General features: G+C 50.2%; 1 protein-coding gene across 12 annotated transcripts in view; it reads right to left on the bottom strand.

Annotated features, from left to right (window-relative positions):
- Positions 1 to 1,369: 1,369 nt before the first annotated feature.
- EHMT1 (euchromatic histone lysine methyltransferase 1) overlaps positions 1,370 to 23,988 on the bottom strand; it is a 113,358-nt gene continuing 90,739 nt past the window's right edge. For all 12 annotated transcript variants that reach the window (XM_065853573.2, XM_071817512.1, XM_065853576.2 and 9 more), the window contains 12 exons: positions 22,286 to 22,408; positions 20,273 to 20,374; positions 19,404 to 19,508; positions 16,944 to 17,098; positions 15,885 to 16,052; positions 15,353 to 15,497; positions 13,928 to 14,005; positions 12,634 to 12,749; positions 10,336 to 10,422; positions 5,521 to 5,599; positions 3,496 to 3,671; positions 1,370 to 2,804 (listed from right to left, as the gene is read on the bottom strand). In XM_065853573.2, the coding sequence (XP_065709645.2) occupies positions 2,621 to 2,804; positions 3,496 to 3,671; positions 5,521 to 5,599; positions 10,336 to 10,422; positions 12,634 to 12,749; positions 13,928 to 14,005; positions 15,353 to 15,497; positions 15,885 to 16,052; positions 16,944 to 17,098; positions 19,404 to 19,508; positions 20,273 to 20,374; positions 22,286 to 22,408 (1,518 nt within the window). In that variant the 3' untranslated portion in view covers positions 1,370 to 2,620. The remainder of the gene's footprint in view (positions 2,805 to 3,495; positions 3,672 to 5,520; positions 5,600 to 10,335; positions 10,423 to 12,633; positions 12,750 to 13,927; positions 14,006 to 15,352; positions 15,498 to 15,884; positions 16,053 to 16,943; positions 17,099 to 19,403; positions 19,509 to 20,272; positions 20,375 to 22,285; positions 22,409 to 23,988) is intronic.

The raw sequence follows: 23,988 nt of genomic DNA, 5'->3' as shown, positions 1-23,988 counted from the left end.
TTGGCAGCCCCCAACCAGGACCTGCACCCCGGGGGACACCCCAAAACTGCTCCCTGGGACCTGCACCTCCAGGGATGCCCCAAAACTGTTCCCTGGGACCTGCACCGCAATGGAAGCCCCAAAACTGCTCACCCCGGATCTGCACCCCAGGGGACACCCCAAAACTGCTTCCCCAGGACCTGTACCCCAGGGGATGTCCCAACACTGCTCCCTGGGACCTGCACCGCAGGGGACACCCCAAAACTGCTCCCACGGGACCTGCACCCTAGGGGATGCCCCAAAATTGCATCCCCAGGACCTGTACCCCAGGGGATGTCCCAACACTGTTCCTTGGGACCTGTACTGCAGGGGACACCCCAACACTGCTCCTCTGGGACCTGCACCCCAAGGGATGCCCCAAAACTGCACCTGGGGATGCCCCAAAACTGCCCCCTCAGGACCTGCATGCCAGGGGACACCCCAAAATTGCTTCCCCAGCACCTGTATCCCAGGAGACGCCCCGACACCGCTCCCTGGGACCTGTACTGCAGGGGATGCCCCAAAACTGCTCCCCTGCGACCTGCACGCTGGGGGACACCCCAAAACCGCTCCCCCTGGGACCCGCACCCCGCAGCAGCCCCAACCCCTGCCCAAACCAGGCAGACCCCTGCGGTTCCTCCCACGACAGGAACATCTCCGGGGTTTCCTCGCAAGCAGGAGATGTTCCCCTCACCCCCTCCCTGGGCCTTTTTCAATTAACTCGATTTAATTGCCTCCCCGCAGGCGGTGGGGCAGGATCGGGGCTCCTTCAGAGCTCTGCGCAGCGCTGGGGACCAGCACCACCAACCCCAGGCTCCCAAGCAGGATGACTTTAAATCAGGCAAAATTGATAAACCAAACCCTAACAAGGACAAAACAGCCAGTTACGCTGCTTCTTGTTGCTTGAAAGTCTTAATTTGCTTTCTTCATCTTCTTTTAAAGCCCAAGGATGCCGCGGGCGCCCGCCCCATCCCCATAGACAAAGAGACCAAACTCATTTTAAAGCACTTTTTTCTTTTTTTTTTCCTTTTTTTTTATTGATTTCATTGAAAACAGAACAAGAAAATGATGGGAGCCAAAACTCCTCCAAAACTGCCCAAAACATTAACAGAAAACAAAATAATAATAATAATAAACATGACGGCATTATGAATGTTCTAGAAGAGATGAACAAAAAAAAACCTGTTACTGCACTAATTACAGTATTTAAAGATATATGCAAAACAAAATTAAGATGACCTGCCCAGCCACCACACAAAAGGTGATGGCGAATTTATTCACACTACAATACTAACCATTTAAAAAAGGTTTTGTGTTTTTTTTCCTGCGTTTTTATACTAAAATCACTTTGTTCTTTTTATACAATTGATAGTTTATATTCACGTGGTGAGCAAAAAATCACACCAGAATCAGCACCGTTTTGTTTTTTTTGTGGTTTCTTTTTTTTTTTTGTCGACGTTTTGTATTTTTTAGGGGTTTTTTGTGTGTTTTTAACGCTAGTCCCCAATGCTTCGGTAATGGTAAAAAATACATCGGTTCATCCAAACCTCATGGCGTGTGGCTTAAAAATTTCTCTAAGGTGCCCAGCGTTGAGAGAAGTGATGGGAGCAGATGAGCTGGTGGCATCCGGGATCTTCTCGCCGCGATGTCCCATGTGCTGCCCACCCCAGCCGGCGGACGCGAGTCGAGGTTCTCTATAGTAAATGTATCATCGCTTTTCAAAGAGCAAAAGGAAAACCGGTGTTCGTAAGAACTTAGTGTCTTGTACAATCCCCTTCAAACCGCTTAATGGGACGGGGAGAGGGGAAATAAATCCTTCCAGGGAGGAGCTGAACACTGAGAAACGGCCGAGGAGCTGGGTTGGAACTGAGAAAGCCCAGGAGGGAAGGTGGGAGCGAAGGGGGTGTAAGGACTCCTGGGTTTCTTCTCATCGGAAGAGAAAATAGCGGGTGGATTTGGTAACGAGGAGGGTATTGTTAACAACATCCTGTGGCTCCTGGGGAAAGGCCCCACCACGACGTCCCGGAGATAGTAATGATTGAAAAAAGCCCCGAAAATCCAACCAAACCAACCAAAACCAACCAGCAGAACCTGCCCCTGGCGAACCCAAACGGCAGCACCGCCCGCCCCGCTCCCCCCGCCTCGGCTCTTACAAAGTCCCATCAAGTATTCCAAGTTTACGACGCGTGAGCTGGAGCTGAGCTGGCATGAGCCACCCGCCCCGCGAGCAGCGGGCGGCCGGGCGGCGCGGGCGCTCCCTCGGCTCTGACAACACTCGGCGCGTTGAGAGACGGAGGCCAGGGCGGCTCCCACGGATCAAACCGCAACGGCCGCCCCCTCCACACCAAACCGCGAAAACCAGCGGCTTTCCAGGACCGGGGAGGGGACAACAACATCACGGAGGCGGGATTTGCTTTTACTTATTCCTCGAGTAACAGTCGGTGGCACAGCCCTAAGTGTCACGACCCTTGACTTTCCTTGAGCGGTTGGTTTTTGTTTTTTAATTTTCCTTTTTTTTTTTGTTTTTCTCTCTTTAAATGGAAATTCAGACAGTATGTGGATCTATAGGGTTAAAACCAGTCAGTCTGTGGGGAGCGGAGCCTCAAAAGGGGCCGGATGCCGTGGCAGAGCTGGTGTCGGGGAGCCCGTTTTCCTGCGTGTCCTGGGCCGAAGTGCTCGCCTGCCGCTGGGCCAGCGCCGAGCTCGAGTGTTTGCACTTGGGTGAACCGCACTGACAGCTGAAGTATTTGCCTTTGATGTCCCAGAACCTGTCTCCGTAGTCAAAACTGCAACAGAGAGACAAAGAGACGGGGTCACTGCAAAGCAAGGGGCAAAAGGGAGCACAAGAGGCCGGGTCCATGGTTCTTAGCGCTTCCGCAGTTTGGTTCTCTGCAAAGCTCCAGGGGATGGAGCGTAAGGAGCGGTGCTGTTTTTACAACTGATCTGGCACCTGACCCCAGGGCAGGGAAGGACCGAGACACATCAGACTATGAATCCTTCATGTAAAACAAAGCCTCTTCGAACTAATCTCGGAATGCAAACTGATTACTGTGTTTAAAAAGTCGAGCTAGGGGGAAGGGTAGCCAAAGAGCCAGAAATCCATATATTAAATAAACCAATATGGGGAGGGGGGTGTTAGAATTAGATGGATGTGACAGGTAAACTGAGGCAGGCGTTGGGCATTCTGTAAACCCTGAAGTACCAACCAGTGGGGAATAGGGGAGGGAATTTGCAGCTGGAATTTGGAGGGATATCAGCAGGGTCTTTTTGCCCTATTAGGTGTGCCCACCTTTAGGTAGAACACCCACTCTTGCAAAACCATTAATAAAATCTGCTTTCCTGAGAGATCCTCCCTGGGCCTATTATATTGGCAAGGTGATTGTTTCCTAAATGGAGCAGGTGGGGACGCAGCCCGGAGAGCGAAGGGATGGGAGGAACCAGCTCGGAGGCCGCGCCAGCCCCGGGGACGGCACGTACCCGATTTCCTCTCCAGCTTCTATGTGCCGGGTGCTGAAGAAGGCGATCCTGGGGAAGCGGAGGTCCTGATGGGACATGAAGACTCGCACCGGGATGAGGTTTGGCTCGCAGAGGTGGTTTATAAAGCGGCTGATGTTGCCGTAGAAACGGGCGTCTATGCAGTACACCTCTCCATCCTGCGGGAGACACGGTGCATCCTTCGTGAGACAGGCTGGCGTTCCGTATTATTAATAATACTTGTTTAATAGAACAAATGACCAAACTATTCCACTGATACTCCGGAGAGCTTCAAGGAGAACCAGAGCAGGACACCCGCTGTGGTTTAAAAGGACTAAACACACGCAGTTTTAAATTCAACAGTACCCTGAAAACACAGCACTGTGCCCCCACCAGCACAAGGACCTTTTCAACCGCTCAGCAGCTCCCCCAGCCCCAGTTTGGCAGAGTGGGATTGATGTTTGGCGCAGACAGACACCTTATGGGTAAAAGCCATTGGATAGGAGAACAGGCATCTGTTCTGTCCCCTAATTGAACATGACAGTGAGAAAACACAAAGCCAGAGCCTGGAGAAAACACAGGTTTTTGCAGATAAAAGTGAGAACACAGAAACTCCCTTTCCAGAGAGCAGTAATATTTTGTCTTCCTTGAAAATAAAAGAACCCCCTTCAGGGCTTTTTTATTCCAGCAGAGAATGACTGTGCAAAGCAGAGAGCTTAATTACAGCAGCTAATTTCGGTTGCAAAGAGGCCAAAAGCAAAAGGATCCATTAGCGGTGCTCCAAGTCCCTTTTGGGCACGCACCTCGCTGTCGTTAATGGACGAGCTGTGCCCATCGCGCACCGACCGGTGCGGGAGGGGGAAGACGTCCCAGCGGCTGGGGAGGTGCCACCACACATGCTCCTGTGTCACACACAGCGTCACCAGCTCTAATTTTAATGAGAAGCGATTCCCATCGCCCCCTCACTTCCATCCACGGAAATGCCGTGGTTGGTGAGGACAACATCACCCCCCACCACATCCAGGGACCATCTGGAGAGATGCGAGGTCTCCACCATGAGAGTCAAGATGTGTTTCTCCAGCATCTCGCTGTAAGTCCCAAAGCAACCTGCATAAACTGCATCCCACCTCGCTATGATGGTATTGGGAACTCAGTCACACAGTGGCAACCAGAGAGGAAGAGGAGAAACCATAGAATCCATAGAATGGTCTGGATCGGAAGGGACCCTCAAAGCTCATCAATGTCCAACTCCTACCATGAGCATCTTCAACACAAACCAGGCTGAATTCCCTACTGCTTTTCAACTTCTTACCTACCGTCCGACCCCTCTGTTTTCAGACAGACTCACTATTTATCATTTTTCAGTTGTTGAACGCGTTTTGCTTTAAAACAAAAACAGACAAAACCAAAAAAGCAAAGCTTCTCTGCATCTTGCGTTTGGCAGAAGCAAAACACAGGCTGTTTTACAGCTTTCCTTGGAAGCCGCCCCACTTCTGAGTCCCCAGCTCACCTCTCCCCTCCTTTCCAAAGGAAAAGGCTGAAGTGATGGCCTTGCTTAAAAAGCTTTACATGGCACATTTCGAAGTAAGGTTTGTGCTCTGAGACAGCCTCCGCAGAGCAGCGCGGGATAACCACCAGCAGAACCAGCCCCAGGTCCCTGCCAGGGCGGCTGATGGATCCCTTTATAATTGAATGAGGTTATTTTTCAGTCTCCCAGCTCATCTTTTTATGAAGAACTCACAAGGCTGCCAATCAACACAGCTGCAAGCCTGTGTACACACACCTGAGCATCCACAACTGAACGATCGAACTCAGGATGGCCAGATATCAGAGCATCTTGCATCCAAACTGGCGTGGGCTGCACGTACCACAGCGGCCCAGCGCCGCTAGGCTCTGTTCCCGTTTTAACAAACCCTAAGCCTGACCTAAGCAGCTCTTCATTTTGACCAAAAGGCAGCGAGGATGCAGTTCTTCTCTCCGCAGGCTTTCAGATGGTGCTGCACATCGGGATGGAGACATGCACAGTACCTTGTTGTCAAGGTCAAAGAGGTAGGAGTCCTCTTCACGGACGTCTGCCTCGGAATCCGATATCAGCTCACCGACGTACCTGCGGACACAGGGGAAAGGCAGAAATAAGATGCTCATAGAATCACGAGCTTGGGTTTAACCATTTCTTCTGTGACAAGGGACAGAAAGGGACACGGCGCTGCCACAGACGGCGATCGCAGCCGCAGCAGCGCGGGTCAGCTCAGAGCCACCCGGGCAAGCTCAGCTTTGCCAGCCTACAGCAGTTAAAACCTGGCTCCAAACTCTATCTTTTCAGGGCAACACTTTTAATATTAAAAGTGGAGTCTTGCTTCCAACAAGATTTACTTTTTCCTGAGGAGTATGTTTCCTTTTGCAAATCACTCTGTTGGCCAAGATGAACACATTAATGCAATTCTCCTTATGTTCAGGGTCAGACTCACATCTTGGCTCTCCTATACACCACTGCAATGCTTGTGCTGTTTACATCCCAAAACAAAACATTTGTGTCTGTCCTTCTTGTACTTTGCAGGATGTTTTGCCCAATGACATAGGCTACATACCTTTAAAAGTTTTGGTTTAAAATTCTTAGGTCTAACCTAACCCAGCAGGATCCCTGGAAGGATCCAGGTTTCTTTCCCTGTCCCTCACAAACCAGAATAAATCAGAGCTGCGATCTGAGTAACAACCTCGTGCAAGGCAGATTCCAACCAGGTCCTCCAAGCACCGTGAAGGACGTGCTGCTTGGCCTGGCCTGCTGGGAAGAAATAAACATATACAGCACCTTTCATACCCCAGACAGATGCTGGTTACAACGCAAACCCTTGTCGCAGGAGTCCCCGCTGCACTGATGTCCCCACATTTGTCTCCCAGTCTCCATCCTGAACAGTTTAAGGCTGTCGAAGTTCAACATTTCTGGCCCCGAGGGACGGAGCCAGAGGGAGGACACCAGAGAGAAGCAACAGTGCAGTAGGTAAGTATGTAAGTCTTCCTGGCTTTTAATGCAACGCTCATTAATTATAAGCAATGGATTCACAATACAAATAAATATCCTTCGCATCATCAGAGACTTCCATGATCAGCGGCCGTTTCTCCAGCATCCCCCTGCAGCTCTCCAAGCATTCTCAAAGTGTTAACCAACTGTATCCATTTCCCCTGTGACTCCAGGCAGCGTTTAACTCCGGGGCTGTGGAAGATGAGAGACACGAAACGTGAACCTGGAGAGGACCCATGGACGAGGGACCGTTCGGCTGCGGTTCCCCAAGCCCAGCCACCCGGCCAAGTCCCTCTGCCAGAGCAGGAGCCACCGCGGGTGATGGTCCCGTTCGCCCCCACAGCATCTTCTTGTTATTTATTAAGGGCTCCCGTAAGGCTGCGGCGTTACTGGAAATCACAGGCTGGTTGGTGACCTAAAGCAATAGGAAGATGATGGCCAGAGAGGGAGGGAATCGCTGTAGCACGGCACAGCAGCAGCGGCAGCTGAGACACGGCTGAATGACGCTGCACGCAGAGGCCCCTGCTCGGGGACAGGCGCTGCAGCCTTAACAGCTCACTGAAAAACACCACCTCATTACACATTATTGTTTCAATGCTCCCTTGAAGGCTATTCCCGTAACTCGTTTTCTTTCCAGGACTGCCTACTGATACAAAAAGTTGCCTAATTTCCCAGGTCCAAAGTTAGGGAAGGATGTGCAAGAGGTACATGTTCCCACACAAAAAGGAGCACGAGCATCAGCCCCTTCATTGAAGGACTCCTGAAGTCAAGCCAGTACTGATGGCAAGTGACAGCTCAGAGCTTTACGCTGCCTCTCATCGCCATGAGATCAGAGCGCACCCCGTGCAAAAATCAAGAGCAACAAGAATTCCCCAGCGCAGGCTCCAGCATTTTCCGTGTGGAGTGGGAGACGGGATGTCTGAGGCTTCTCTGACTGATGGCGTGGCTAAAATACCTGGCTCTGTGATCTCCTGTGGCCAAAATACCTGGCAAGATCTTGTGGCTACAGTACCTGGCTGGAAGCAGATGGTATCTTAGTAGAGCATCACTGTTCTGTACAGAAATCAACTATTCTGAAACCACATAATGGATGTGCGTGGAAAAAACAGACCAGACCCTCACAAACCTCTGGTTTCTGCATCCTGCTAATTCAAGTCCTCTCCATTAGAAGCCCTTAACCAGCTGTGCCATTTCCAGAAGGAACAGCTACACCGTCGGACAACCCAGCGTGAACGGAGCAGCCTGAAAACAACCCCCAGCAACATCAGCACAGGGGGAGCAACAGCAGCTCCTGAGCAGTGACACAGTGAGATGCCAGGGAAAAACCTGCACACGAGCAAACTCCTGAGCATCTGCCAGCGGAAGAGGCAAAAATCTCCATGGGAGCCCAGTGGGGCAGGGAGGGTGATGCGCCTGCATCTCCTGGCACTAAGCTGCTGCTTCCAGGATGGTGCTGAGGGTACCGGAGGTCGTTAGTAGGAGGGTCTGGAGCAGATGAAGGCTTTGGGGAGCCCTGGAGATGATGGTGGGGGGTCTGTCCGGCCACCACGCTGCTGGAACCGCATTCCTGGCTGCCAAAGTGCTCTGAGAGCTGCTAAACGCTCCCTGCAGAAGCTGCTGGAGGAAAAGCGCACGCAGACATGGAAAGGGAAACCAGTTTTGGAGTGACTACAGAGAAAAACTGAAAGGTATCTGAAGTACGGAGCTGGCTGCAAAGCGGTATGTGTGTAAGAAAGGCATTTATACACAGAAACAGTCTGGACCAGCAGAGTTTTGCAAAATAAAAGTGTGGTGTGAACTATCCTGGATTTGTCTCTCATGCATACGTGAAAAACTACGGAATAAAAGCCATCCTTAACGCTAACACAATTATCATCCTTCCAAAGCAGAGCAATAACCTCTGTACAAAGCAACCACCTGCTCAGGGCTCTAATCCAGATGTTTAATACAAAATGCGCTTCCACAAGAGCCGATCCCAGAGCTGCTGTGTGCAAGTGGCCCCCGAGCAGAGCATCACCGGCACCGGGGCTGCTCTGCAGAGACGAGGAGACGAAACCAAGTCTACATGTTGCCCATGAAGAATCATAGCAGGGACATCAGTGCAGCTGGACTGAGGACAGTGAGTTGGTGAGCTGAGTAAACTGCGTGTGTGTATGAAAGTGATGGGGACAAGGAGGAAAGTGCACGGGCAAGACATAAATCAGCGCAGCTCTTTAGTATGCAGCTCATTCAGATAACGAAGAAGACAGCACCTGCCATTGAAACAGTGTCAGCAGCTCCTGGCAAGGGCGGGGGGAAGAGCTGAGCCCAACTGTGGTCTCTGCGCCACATCAGCTCTACAACGCGCCCTGTGTTAATTACACCACGGTCTGTGTTAATTACACCATCACACAGGGCTGCCCCGTTTCCCTGTTCACCACTTATTCCTCCTGCGTGTTCGTGTTCCAGTAGGATTTGGTGAAGTTAATGCCATTTGTCTTTGGGAGCTGTTTACAGTCAGGCTCTGGCTCATCTCTGGGCATCAAACCAGTACACGGGGACCTCTGGTCCTCAAGGCAGACTTGAGATACCCCACAAACAGCAGAGTTTTAAGCTTTACCTCTGAAAAAAACATCTTATTGTCTGGCAGCTCCTAACATGGAAGAAACACTTGGCCGATCCACTGCAGATTTTAAAGTCTAAAAGTCTAAAAACCACGGGGTTCGACAGCAGTTCTTTCATTTGACATAAATCTGAACATTTTTGTTCTTAAGTACCTTATTGAATCAGGGCCGAAACATGTGCTTAGGGCCAAGTGCTTTACTGTTTTGCTGAATCAGACTAAAGCCAGAGCTGGGACATTGCAAACCTCTTGAGAGGTCGGTATTGAAACAGAAAAAAGATCCGATATAAAAAAGTTGTTCCAAGTCGCCTTGGCCTTAAGTGTCCCATACCCACGGTGAACATGGGAGCTGAGCACATTTGTAGCACAACCCAAGAGCGTTCTCCCCATCATCTGTGTTTCAGAGGGATAAGGGAGCTGAGCACAGATCCCAGCAAGACACGGAAGGGTGAAAAAAGCTCCATGTGATGAGGAAAAAACCAAAACAAAGTAGGAAATGGTGTCAGGAAACCTCAGCTCAGCTCGATGCCCATTTGATTTGCATGAAAACCTCTCCCTGAAGAGGAGCAAACCTTCCTGTATCAAAAGCGGTGTGGTCAGCAGGACAAGGGCAGTGATCCTTCCCCTGTGCTCTGCATTGGGGAGGCCACACCTGGAGTATTGTGTTCAGTTCTGGGCCCCTCAGGTCAGGAAAGAGATTGAAGTGCTGGAGCGGGTCCAGAGAAGAGCAACAAGACTGGGGAAGGGACTTGAACACAAGACCTCTGGGGAGAGGCTGAGGGAGCTGGGCTTGTTCAGTCTGGAGCAGAGGAGGCTTAGAGGTGAGCTCAGCACTCTCTAGAACGACCTGAAGGGCAGTTCTAGCCAGGGGGGATTGGGCTCTTCTCCCAGGCAGTCAGCAATAGGACAAGGGGGCATGGGCTTCAACTCTGCCAGGGGAAATTGAGGCTGGAGATGAGAAAGCAATTCTGTGCAGAGAGAGTGGTCAGCATTGGAATGGCTGCCCAGGGAGGTGCTGGACTCACCGGCCCTGCAGGTTTGTAAACTGAGATTGGCCATGGCACTTAGTGCCATGATCTGGTCAATGGACTGGAGTTGGACCAAGGGTTGGACTGGGTGATCTCTGAGGGCTTTTCCAACCCAGTCCATTCTGTGATTCTGTGATTCCCGGCCCTTGGGAAGTGACGCATTTGCGTGAGCTAAAGAAAGCTGAATAACTTACTCGCACACAAAGGTTCCCAGTGGAATGTCTTGCATTGTTCGCACACCCCAGCCCATCTTTTGTGTCCGATAAAGCTGCAATCGAGTCCTGGAAAAGAGGAAACGAAGCCACGTTAATGGCAGCGCTCCACTGAAAGACAGCGAATTTTCATAGAGATGAGCAAAAAAAACCAAGAACCTTCCATCAGCACAAGGATGATTTCAATATTCAAAATAAGCGTATAGGACTGAACACTCTGTGTGATGATTTACACGTAGGGTACCAGAATCCCATCACAAGTGTACGGTGAACTAAGAACACTCTGAGCTAAGTGCTCTGATCCCTTTGCCCTCTGCTGAGGCCGGTGCATCTAGCGACTCCATCGTATCCAGCTCCCTGGCTGCAACTTGAAACTTCTTGGTGTAATAGCTGCTCTGTGGAATTTTACTGATGGAGTTTATAGGCTCAGAAACAATTCTGTAAGTCATTCTGCCTCCTGCTCAGCCAGAACTTGAGTTAAGTGCAGGCTGAACAGTCTCCAGGGCTGGGGAAGGCTCGCACTGCTCCCCGGGGAACCAAAGCCCACGCTCAGCAGCGCTGTTATCGGAATAAAGAGAAATCTGATGCTCACCTTAACTTCACCCTGTTGCTTTTCCCAGTATTTCTCTTCCCCCACCCCTCCCCTCCTTGCACCGTCAGCCCAAACCAGGGGCGGTGCATTTTGTATTTGCTCGCAGCTTCCGGAGCCTTCACTGGGGCAAAGCAGGACCTCATGTTAAACGGGTTCTGACACTATCTCAGGCTTACGGAAGCTCCCTCATGTTTTGCCTCATCCACCAGAACAGGAAGCCAAGCTCAGGTTCAGGCTCTGCCATCGGGGCCAACAGCAGCAGGACTGTTTTTTGCACAAAAACACTTCAGCATGGCAAAAATGCCAAAGCAACAGCTCCGGCTGTACAGCTCCTAAGCAAACACCCACACAGACACCAGAGCCTGGCAGGGAAAACCAGAGAGGGGTAAAGTTCTGTTGAAACGCATCGAGCCTTTTCCTTACTTATTTTTAATGTTGCAAAATGTCATTGAAAACTACAACGCTTGCAAAAAGAAGTGTTGTCAGTACTACAAAAAATTGGCAAAAGTCCTTTTTTCCAGGGGGATTCCTTTGAAGTTTGTCCTGATCCATTTCATGCGGCGGCAAACTCCTCCATAGCAAAGGTCCAAACCAAAGCATTTGCATTTTTAGTCTGGCACCAAAATCCTAACGGCCTAATAAGCAGCACCGAGGCCAACAGGTATTCAGGCATCCAGTTCAGGGGGAGTCAGGATATTTTAAGCAGCCAAGTCTGGGCATGCTGGCCTATATTTCTAATACAGACTGCTAACTTAAAAGATCTTCTGCATTAAAGCTTTGCAGTTTCTGCTGCTGTTGTTTTCTTCACAGATCTCCACAGGAGAATTTACATCTAGGCTGTTCACGCAAACCCACAAGCCATTTATGTGTTTTATGGTCAGGCTGATGAAAGAATGCCGCAGTTCCCACGTGATGGCAGCAGGGGCAGGATGCAAATATTAATTGAGCTCATCAAACCTGCTGCTGCTTCATTCCCACCGGCAGCACACAGGGACCCGGTGGCAGCCCACCGCTGCGTGGTGGCACCTGCCCCAGCTTCTGTATCATCTCAGGAAATCCTGGGTTTTGTGGGTTTATGAGTGAGCTGAGACCAGAGAGCTGGAAAGCTCAGGAGTTTGCTGTTGGTATTACCAAGATAGTTAGTACTTGTCTTACAGAGTTCTGTGTCCAGCTCTGGGTCCTCAGCACAGGACACACATGGACCTGCTGGAGAGGGGCCAGAGGAGCCACAGGAATGACCCGAGGCTGGAACAGCTCTGCTGGGAGGACAGGATGAGAGAGCTGGGGTGTTCAGATGGAGAAGAGAAGCTCTGGGGAGATCTCATTGCAGTCTTTCTGTACTTAGAAGGGGCCGATAAGAAAGACGGGGACAGACATTTTAGCACAGTCTGTTATGATAGGACAAGGGGTGATGGTTTAAAGTAAAGGAGGGAGATTCAGGGTGGACATGAGGAAGAAATTGTTGTCCCTGAGGGTGGTGAGAGCCTGGCCCAGGTTGGCCAGAGAGGTGGTGGATGAACCATCCCTGGAGACAGCCCAGGCCAGGCTGGACGGGGCTCTGAGCAACCTGAGCTGGTGAAGATGTCCCTGCTCATGGCAGGGGGGGCACTGGGGGAGCTGGGAAGGTCCCTTCAACCCAAACTGTTCGATGATACCAAGACAAGCTGCATTTGGATCTTCTTCCTCACCTGAGCCCGTTCTGCACCACCCGGTTCCTGCAGGTTCTCCAGCACGAACACGCGTGGTTACACTCAAAGATCAGCGGCGGCTCAGCCATGTTGAACTCGGGCAGGAGTCGGCCGTCCTGAAGAGCAGAAGCGTTCAAGACTGGGTTAGTTGTCTGTTCCTGTGACCCCACCAAACCAGAGGCAGGGCGGGAGCAGAAATTCCAAGAGTGTCAAAACAGGCCAGAGAACCCCAAGGTCAAGATATTCCCCGTCCTCCCCAAAACCAGCATCAGGCCTCAACTTCTGTGGTGGTTTTGCTCTGCCCTTGCAGTGACAAACTTACCACTACCACCAACAGCTGACAAACAGCAAGAGAACATCTAGATTTTTGCTGCCTGGCATCACCTTACGTGCCATCACACACACACACACACAAAATCTTACAGTCCTATGCAAAAAACCCCAGTGTGCATCATCATTATTATCATTTTGCAGTGCTGGAGGGGGGAAGCAGATGCTTAGTTTGCCTCTGGAATAAAGCCGAAACTTCACATTACAAGGCAAATAGACTCAAGTTCTCTGAACCACATTACTTTACCAAATAACACACCCCAAAAAACTACAATCCAATTATTTACCAACCATACAGGATTAAAGAAGCGATAGGCACTGTTCATCATATTTAACAAATTTGGCTTTTAAGGTTTGAAAGATGTAATCACCTATTAACATGGAAATAAAATGGCTACAAAGCAAAGAAAGATGCCAATATTTCCCCTGGGAGAAACTTGCAGAGATTCACAGAAGTTCTGATCTTAGCAGAACCCGTCCAAATATTAACCTCAAAACCCCCCTGGAGGATTGAAGCAGACTTATCCAAAACAAATCAGGCTCCTGGCAATGTTGCAGTTAAAACATCTTTACTTTGCCTTCATCTGGAAGGATCACAATAAATAAAGGCAGGCAAAAAAATCTCCCTACTACCCTTCCCTTGTTTACATATTACAGCATTTTCTACGTTGCTCTGAAATGGAAGCTGATTTCATGCCTGGATTATTAAATGCTCTCTATCACATGGGTAAAATTAATGGCCCAGTTGGCATGACAGTAACACAAATAATAACACTAGAAAAGCTTCCCTGAGTGTGCATTTTGTTATTATCTCAAAACTGAAACTATCACTTTTAGGCATTTTAAAACAAAAAGTAGAGGAGTTGTGCAAGGAACTGGTTATAAGGTACAATCACAAACCCTGAAGTGTACAAAGTTCAGCTCACAGACCCCAGTCTGACCCAAAGGAGTTCTGTGTCCTCACCTTGTCATACCAGCAGCGCATACTGAGCTGGCCGCACATGCAGTTACTGGAGGAGCAGTCGTCTATACACACGCAATACTGGAAGAGAAGACAGGGGGTTAACTCCACGCCACTCACACATCTCAAACAGCAACTTCTGTGAGCGGGTCAGAGAAGAAACCACACGTCTGTGCCTTCTCCTGCTGCAGCTCATTAGCCAGAAAGATCAACCAGCCCCATTGGTTCAGTGGCATTTTTACCCCGTTGTTTACTTCTGTGTGCAATGAACGTCAACGGATTCAGCTTGCAGGAACGGGTCCCATACTGACCCACCTTCATGTCCCTGTGTTCCTAACCTTCCTCCATGCCCTAGGAGCTGTACTCCCCACTCAAGGACAAGGAAAGCTCCAAAGAGGGACCAGAGCTGGGAGATGATGCACCACAATGTCTCAGTTTCCCCCAGCTGCTCCTCCCCACGTGTACTCCAGCTGGCTGTGTCCCCAGTGCTCCCAAAGCCACCACAGCTGCTGCACAACTGGGCTGGGGCATGGGAGGGTCACTTCAGCCACCTGAGAGCTGCACCCAGAGAGGAGTCACCTCACCCTAGAGAAGAGAACGGAGCTGGTGAGGGGCTGGAGCACAAGTGTGATGGGAGCGGCTGAGGGACCTGGGGGGTTCAGCTGGAGAACAGGAGCTGAGGGGAGCCCTTCTGATCTCTGAACTGCCTGAAAGGAGCTTGGAGCCAGGGGGGTCGGGCTCTGCTCCCCAGGAACAAGCGCCAGGAGCAGAGGAAACGGCCTCAAGTTGCGCCAGGGGAGGTTGAGGTTGGATCTGGGAACAATTTCTTCTTCCCCAAAGGGCTGTGGGGCATTGGAACAGGCTGCCCAGGGCAGTGCTGGAGTCACCGTCCCTGGAGGGTTGGACAGACAGAGATGAGGTTCTCAGGGACATGGGGCAGTGCCAGGGGTGGGTTAACGGTTGGAATTGATGATTTTGAGCATCTTTTCCAACCAAAATGATTCTGTTTCCCCACCTCTGCCTTCACAACCCAGCCCTCTGAGGACTTCAGATATCGCAAGACCTCAGCCTGGATGCTGCCATCAGCAGGAACACAGCACAAGGAAGGTCTCCCAAAAACTCAGTAACTTTCTAGATACACAACACAGGAAAAGCATAAACGGGAGACACATCAGCCAGCACCAGACAGGTGATGCTACAGCAAACACAGAGCTTAGCTCCAGTCTTGGAAAGGAAGAGATGCAGAATCACATCTACAGCAAGAGCTGGAGTTTCAGAATACAGCCTTCGCTGGGATGTGATGGCAATCTTAGGACCAGACATTCCCATTCTGAATGCACAACCTGTTCCGAGTTGCAGTGCACTGCTACATCCCTGAATGCGCACACCAGGACACGAAAAAACACGTGGACAGACGTGATCCCTCACCTGTAGATGAGTGATGTTTCTATCAATGTCCATTGGGGAGGTGACGCAGTTCTGCGAAACATATTTGTAGTTGCTAGGACAAGGCTCGCTGTCCACTGAATTGATGCAGGGGATCGGGATCCGCTCATAACCCCGGGCGATGTCTCTGTCAGTGGGATAAACAGAACTGTCACGGAAGAAAAGCTGCCCCGAACAAGGGGCCATTCAAACGCCATCCAGGGGCAGAATTACTGTCTTTGATCACTGAGTATTCAAAGCCTGAAAGCAATTCAGACTAGAACAGAGTTCATCTTTTTCCACTCTGACTTAGAGATTGTTCTTTGTGCTTGAGAATATTTCCATTTGGAGGATGAATTTACAAACCGTGGTCTGAATCAGCATGTGCTTAGTTCTTGCTAAGCTCAAACTGACCTTCACACCAGTTTAAAAAGCTAAGTATGCATTTGGAGTCCTTTCTTAATCCAAGCCCCCAGTCTGCCCTGTGCAAGGGCTCTGTTTCATGACGCACAAGCAAAGCCGGGCCTATTCTCACCTGCTCACGACCTTCTCTATCTGGGCAGGCTTCTCAGCAGATGATTCTCGGAGAGTCTTGTTCATCTGTAGGGCCACCCAGACCTGAGAGTTAAGGCTGGAGCACTGGAGCGGAGTCTCACCCTCCTTGTTCTTTAAAGTGACATCCGAGCCACGGGAAAGAAAGAGACTGCAAAACAGCAAGAGAGGATAAGAAACCGCGCAAGGGGAAAACGAGCTCAATCACATCCTCCAGCCAGCCCGTAGGGGAGAAGGAAGAATCTATAGTAGTGAATAATCACCCGAGTTTTCTTTATTAAACATGGTTCAGTGGATCTTTCTACAAGAGGGCACTGGCAGAAGCCACAGACTGGAGCTCTAGGCACTCACAAGAGCTCTGGGCAAACCACACCTTGCTTCAGGCATGACAAGTACCATCCTGGTACCAGCCTAACTTGAGACAGGCTTGAAACTCTCTGGTGGGTAAAGATATCGAGTGGGGAAAGTAGGCTGGAAATGAAAGAGTCCCATGGGAAACTGGTATTGGACTTGGCCCCTGTTTATATTCACCAGCTTTTGGTGAGTACACACGATGGCTTTATCCAGAGTAGTGATGAAGCAAAGGAAAAGCCCTGTCATCATACTATGTGAAAAGAAAAGCCTTCAATCAAGGATGCCTGACACCTTTCTGCTGGGAAGCCCAGGCTGAACGCACCCCCTCAAGCCCCCTGCCCAAGCATCAGGATCACCCCATGTTTTGTGACCTTGTTTTACACCATCTCTGGCAGCACCCATTATTTCAGACCCCCTTTCCCTAGGAACAGGGTGATGGAGAAAACAAACCCTCTGTCCCAATTTTGGTTTGTGCTTAAATGCCAAAGGCATTTCCAAGGACCTCCTGAGCTTGCCAGCCAGCGCTGGGTAGAAGGGGCCTGGGTAGAAGGGGCCTGGGTAGAAGGGGCCTGGGTAGAAGGGGCCTGGGTAGAAGGGGCCTGGGTAGAAGGGGCCTGGGTAGAAGGGGCCTGGGTAGAAGGGGCGAGCAGGGGAAGGGGAGAAGCGGCAGGGCTGGGGCTGAACTTACACGACGCACTCGTAGCGGTTCTCTCTGGCTGCAATATGCAGGGGCGAGTCCCCGTGAATATTCACTGCATGTAAATCACACTTTGCAGCCAGCAGGATCTCCGCTATGTCAACACAGCCAGAAAAAGCAGCCCAGTGCAAACAAATATTTTCCTCCTGGAGGGAAAGAAAACAGAGTAGAGGCTGTTTAGTGCATTAAAATCCTATCGCTTTGGGACTTCACCACCCTTCGCGCTACACCTGCAGCATTCGACATGTGGCTTGCAGTCTCCCTCCCTCCATTGCTCCTCCTGGCTGGGACTGCCAGGGAAATCTCCGTGCAGACAGGCAGGGAGTTCTCACTGCAGCCGCCTCCGCACACCGAAGACGGGGAGGCTGCGCACAAACGGGTCCATCGCCTGCCTGAGACACGCAGGCAAATCACGTCTCAGAACCACAAAACAACCCGGATCAATCCACAAGAGAGGTGACAGACACGAGCAAACGTGCTGGAAGGGGCTAGAAGCTGAGCTTCCCCAGCCCAGACACACAGCGAAGCCAGCTCGTCTCCCAGCGCTGCAAAATTAAAGAGCACAGCACAAGCTATAGGGTACGCGAAGGTGCTAGAAAGAGAACCACGAGCCACAGAGAGAGCAATCAATCCAACTTCAGGCATCTCTTAAATACTGTATGGACTCATCTCTCATTAGCGGCACTAGAAATAGCTGAACACTCATCTTTTTGATGGCGGTATTTTAAGCGATGATACTCTGTTTTCTGTTACAGTGCAATTTGCAGCACTCTTCCAACCCTTCCCCATGACAAGCTCTACAGACATCAATTACAACAGTGAGATGATAGTGATGATCACCTAACTTTTCTCTTTTTTTCTTTAAAGCAAAAATAAAGCACACCTTTTAATCATTGCAACTTAACTTAGATCCTTCCTTAAATAGGGGAGGTACTGACATATAGCAGGGAGGGGGGAGACCTCTTTCTATACAGCTTCTGCCTCCCATTATGGCAACACCTAGGAAAAAACCTAATGAGCATCACGTACCAACCTAGAGAATAAAATGATCCTGTCGATCGCACACCATGCGCTGCTGCACACACAGGTCACGGACAGCAACACTCGCTGCTTCGCCTCGAATCGGCCACGGCCTAACAGCAGCGTAATTACAATCAAAACCATTTCTCCCAGAGCGTGATGTTCCCCAGCACGAGTGACATCGCTTCTTAATGACTGCAATCAGGAGGCAGGTACGGTAACGGATGTGCCATACATACATCTGCTATGAGAATCTTTTTCTTTTGAGCAAGTTGTTGACTGAGCTGATTTGATTTTCATCTTTACTGTGTGATCATGCAACCAGTAGCCAAAGGCTTTGGCGACAGATCAAAGAAGTCAGTTGTGTTCAGTCAGTGCCATCACAACCCAAAAACCATTCTCTCCTGTCTTGACTTTTGCTTTCAGGAACAGCACCAGACGCGGAGCTGCCTGTGAACTATCTCAGCTCCTAAGGAAACAGAGGCTCGTACTAAGAAGGGGCTGTCAGACTGGGGACAGTGACTCCTTGGGAACAGCTGGAGCATTTCTCAGACAAACGTGCCAACACCTGCCCCTGTCAGCACCCAAGACACAACCGAGGCATTTAGGGAGACAAATAGAAACCAGCTGCTTGTATCCCTTGAAGTCAGAAGAGCACTCACAGCCTTGCATAAAGAAATACATTGCCATGAGCTATACTAGAGGGGAAACTGATGGTGGGGTAGGTGCTTTGCTGGAACAACTCTGTGCAGAATGCAGGGAAGCCAACTGCTCTTTGTCTCACTATCTCACATCTACAGGCCAAAGGACCCCAGTTCAACTCCCAGCTTGCCTTGCAGGTACTGCTGGGGTTTCTAATCTTTAGAGACAGACAGGAAAAAATGAGAAACAGACTATTAAGAAAAAAGAAGAGGAGCAGTGCTGATATAATGTGTCATAGAATGTCCTGAGTTGGAAGGGACCCAGGAGGATCATTGAGTATGAGCTCGTGCCCCCCAAAGGCACATGGGATGCCCCCAATCTTGACCCATGCCCAACGCACACGGGACCATGATCAACATGGAGCAGACACTCTGGACTCAGGAGGATCTGCCCAGTGCAGTGTCCAAGTGACAGCACTGCAGACCCGGCTGGAATAGGAGGAGCGAGGCAGAGCTGACCACAACCCGCAGCGTTACGAACAGCATCTCTATGGGTTATGTCAGAAGAGCTGGAGGAAGAGGATTTCTTGCCAGCTTGTAAACCTCTTCCGAGAGTATGGAGGAAAATTCTCCCAGCAGACACTATTCACTTGCTGCTCCAAACCACCCTTGTCAAGGCACCACTGCATCTCCCCACGCTCAGCCCAGAAATCTGCCTTTTTGGGCTTGTTCAGTTTTCAAAGAGAAAACCGCGGATAACTTCCAAAACAGACTCCAGGAAGAACCTCACATTGTCACGGATGTTGACATCTGACCCCTTTGCAAGCAGCAGCTTCACCAGCTCAATGTGCTTGTACTCAGTGGCCCAGATCATCGGCGTCCAGCCTCCGTCGTCCTGGGGAGCAAAAGGAAAGGGTGAGACACGCAGAGCGGACACGACGTTTTCCTGCTGGATTTACAAGCCCCTTGGCAGGCACAGCAGCGTGCACCTTGCCTGGGAGCCCCAGATCCTTTCCCTCCCCACGTCTGTCTCATCGCCCTCCTTCTGTCACACCACTGCAGGCACAGGTCCCTCAGGACCTGCAGAGCCCAGCGTGATTCCAGCCAACTTGCCTCAGCAGGCTGGAGTGTATTTGCAGCTCAGCAGACTGGCAATGGACCTCCAGGGCGTTCAGATACAGCTGACTGTCCAAAAGGCACAACAAGCATCCAGCTCGTGTAAAAAGCTCTTAGAAAAGCTCCCTGAGCAGCCTGGGGGAGCCGGGTTTACCCCAGGATGAGGAACCCCAATGCCGTGCAGCCTCACCCCATAGCAACAGGTAAATTCTATGATGATGGGTCAGGCTTGACCCACCCCACAGCTCATCCGTGATCCCACCACCCCCTGCTATGAGGAGCACGGTGACACCCTTGGAAACAGGCTCTACCAGCAAAGTTTGGTCAAGGAGAAACTGCAAATTGAGGCACACAGAATTCAAGTTTTCATTAGGTCAGCAGAGGGGATCACCTCCCCTCCATGCCCAAGGCACTGTCACCGTATCACGTTTAGGTCCCTTCCAGCAGCAGGACTGTATCTGAGTAACCACTGCACAGACAGCGTGCTGCTGAGACTCAGGTCGCTGGGAAAAGCAGCTTCTGCCCCTCGCAAAAAGGCCTCACCTGGCAGTTGACGTCCATCTTCCCATTGGAGAGCAGGTACTGAACAACATCGTAGTGCCCCTTCTTGGCAGCCAAGTGCAGACACGTGGAGCCCTCCGCGTCCTGGACACAACCAGAGAACAAGCACTCAGGGCTTGTACTTTACAACAGAAAAGTGGGCTTGGCTCAACCTGAAATGCTCTGTTTATACATCTTTTTTTCCTGCGTTTTATTAGCACAAGGGCTGATCCCAGCACCCGGCAGCAGGGCAAAGGGATGTCCTGCACAAGGGGCCACGAGCCTCCCAAGACAGCAATCCCCAGCGTGCCCATCTCTGCTGAGACGGGGGATAAAAAGTGCAAAGGCTGAAAGGAAAATGCCTTTGGGAGCTGAGAATGCAGGATCTGGTGGAGATGGACAGGTGGTGATTCATGACACAGACACACGCCACACAGAAGATCCTGGCTGGAGCCTGATTTTTATCAGGTGTTTATATCCCAAGAGCACAGCGCATAGAAAGGCCCAGAGACCAGGAAATGAGACGGAAACCAAAATTACTCCTTCCTTCCAAGCCCCTGGAAGCAACATCAGAGGCAAGAGCTTCTGATGGACAGCATGGCACAGGGCTGGGGACAACGCTCTGAACAAGCATGGGACATCCTGGGTCAGGTTTACACTGAGAGGGCTCCCTGGGGCAACAAAGGGGGTTCTACACCCTCAGACGTTCCTGCCATGTCTGAATAACCCCACAGTTCTCCCCGAGCATGAGCCAAGGGCAGGTTCTCAACCCCCCAGAGAGCAGGCATATTTTAATATAGAGTTCCTGCAGGTTCTGAGCGGGGCTTTTACATCCTATTAACAGGATCAACAGCTTCACGCCAGGGTCCCCAGCATCCCCCCGCAGGGCTGGGCAGCCCGGGCAGCAGCGAACGCCCCCATTTCTCAATAAACTGCAATGTTGCTGCTTTCGAAAAGATGACTAATTTGGTGCAAGAAACTAATTAACATAATAAACCAGTCTAGACTTCAGACGTGATCTCAGGCTTCTAATTTGCTTTTGCAAGCTCAGGATTTTTTTCCTTCACTTTACCTTCAGAAGCGTAAGAAAAGGTTCTCTTACCTTCCACAGGAATAAATCAGGTGAGAGGTGTCTGGATTGCTCCAAGACACTCAGCACAGCGGTTGGCATGAACCTAAATCCACCTGTCCTGCCCTTTCCCCCTTCCCAGGTTAGAACCAGGCTTTCAAGGATCTGTTTTAGGCTTGGGTTGGGCAGCACTTGGTACCTTGTGCAATCCTCCTGACCTGCCAGCTCCTCCACGACAAGCGCATCCTGGTCCTGCCATACTGGCCGGCGATAGCCGAGGATCGCGCCAACAGCAGCAGGTTGTAACAATAAGAACTTAACATGGGGAGGGTTCCTCTACTCCAAATAGCGTCTGATTTATGGGACTAATAAACGATCTGTACATTTTCCAAGATCACGAAGCAAGCAGAGCATGCTAAAGGCAAACAGACAGCTGCGTTTTATTGTAATTGTTTAAATTAAAGGGTAGAGTTTAAAGATGGGGTCCGATTTTGCCAGTGCAGCTTGACTGCAAGTAACCACACATCAGTCCTTTGGAAAGCAAAGCTTCCTCTGTCATTTTTGCTGGCTTGGCAAGCACCTAATTACCAGCCCATTTTAAAATGTCACTCCAAAATTCTCATTATTAGAGTCTATAGGGAAGAAAACTCTGAAATCAAACTCCAAAATTCACTGCAATGGATTTGTGACACTAATACTCAGCAGCCTCATGTCAAATCAAATATCCTCTACATTTGGTGGCACAAACTAATGTAGAAAGCGGCAGTGCTTGCCCCAAACTGCTCCCAGCCAGGACCCTGCACCGTTACAACGGTACGACCAACAAGCACAGCCTTGCCAAGACCAGCAAGCCCACATCCCCTCCGCCTGGGCACTTCAAACCTAGCGAGAAAGAAATGGTGGAGAGAGGCTTTTTCAGGAGAAAAATATACGGAATAAACAGCTACCTTAGGATCTACTAGTGCTCCAGCCTTGATAAGGTATTTCACAGTTTCCAGATGGTTGTTTTCTGCTGCTTCCATCAGCGGGGTCCTCTGGTCTTCAGAGCAGGTGTCTATATTAGCACCAGCCTGTTGAGAGGCCGAGGCAAATGTAGGGACAGTTATAATAATTACTGCTTAGCAGAGGAAGGATGTGGAGTAGAGGTTTAGGAGCAAGGGTTTTTCCTGAAATTTAGGCGTATTAATCAGGGGGGTGGGAATTAAATCAAACCAGGAAAGAAGACAGGCCAACTTCGCCTGTTTTGAGAATGAGCACACACTGCTTGCCCGCTCTCCTGCCCTCTACAGCCAGGGCATACAACAGCTGGTATTAAATAACTCTAGTTATTCATGTATTTTGTACTGTTACTTTCTAGATAGCGTTTGTGTAACAATTTGGAAAAAAAACGCCTCCTTTTTGCAGCGGCTTTGTTTTCCCTGGTCTATCATTTCTGCGGACACAATGAACAAAACAAGCTCTTCCCAACATCGCAAGCAACAGGAACAACTTGCTGATTGCAACAGAGGTAGGAGCTGTAAAGAAACCTCTTTGCTTAACTCAGTAACCCACCCAACACTTGAAATCCGAAGAAAAATCTCAGAAACAGCACAATTCTTGGCAGGCCAGGCGTGCATGTATCCGTGTGAAGCGCAGACCAGTTTACAGCAGCCACACGCTGACTCAGGCTCACCTGGCACGAGAAGCTGGCTCCTTTGCATCCAGGTGCCTCCCACTGAATGCCTTTGTTTTGATTACTTTTAAATAGCTACAGCTATTTAAACCAGACCAGGGAAGAGGCATTTCAAGTTTAACAAGCTGGGTATATTCCCAGCCAAATACTGTGCTACTGCAGTAGCCAGACATGAGGGATGAGACAAGAAGATGAAAGATTTTGGAAACCAACCAACCCTACTGATACGCAGCTCAAATTGTTTGTAATATTTCGCAAATTTTGCTCCTTTTGCTCATTCCGTTGTCTTCACTTAACTAAGTGAGTGAGAGCAGCAGGGTAGGCCTGGAGCTGCATCTTCAAACAGCACTTTGAAAGCCTCTGACTGCAGATGCTGAAATGCAACATCCCAGCAGGTTCATTTTCAAAGACGTGGAATTGCAGCTTCCTCCAAAGCCCTTTAAAGTTTTTCAGTCACACAGGGTAAACAAAACACTTTTGCCAGTACAAAAAAGAAAAAATATATAGCTTTTAAAACGCTTTTCTTGACATCAGTTTGTAGCGGGTCCAATGAGAGCACCTCTGTCTTTGACCATCCTCCCTCAATTTGAATCCAAATCTCAGACAATAAGCCACACTTGCATCTTCCCTTCTCTCCTTCTCACGTGCGGGACATTCACACCGCAGAGGAAAGTCCTGCTGGGGTTACTGGGGTTTTGGCCGAAGGGAAGACAGGGTGTGCTGGCTCCCATCTGTCTTGGTTCCACAGAGCACCCTGGCAGAGCACCGGGGCAGGGCATGGTCTGCTGGGTGCGCTCGGGTGTGTACATCCCCATGTGCTCCCTGTGCCACACATGCTCATTATCCAAACAGCAACGCTTGCTTGGAGAACCAGCTAGAAATACAGCCTTTAAGACCTCACGTTACCCTCTGTTACTCCTCCCTAAGCAAATCCTGAGAATAAATAGGGTTTTTTTAATAGGAGGGACATTTCAGTGC

The sequence above is a fragment of the Patagioenas fasciata genome, chromosome 20, assembly GCF_037038585.1.
Source record: "Patagioenas fasciata isolate bPatFas1 chromosome 20, bPatFas1.hap1, whole genome shotgun sequence".
In the NCBI taxonomy this organism is placed as follows: Eukaryota; Metazoa; Chordata; class Aves; order Columbiformes; family Columbidae; genus Patagioenas; species Patagioenas fasciata.
The sequence above is the reverse complement of the archived record's forward strand: the minus strand, read 5'-3'. Positions and strand labels throughout refer to the sequence as shown.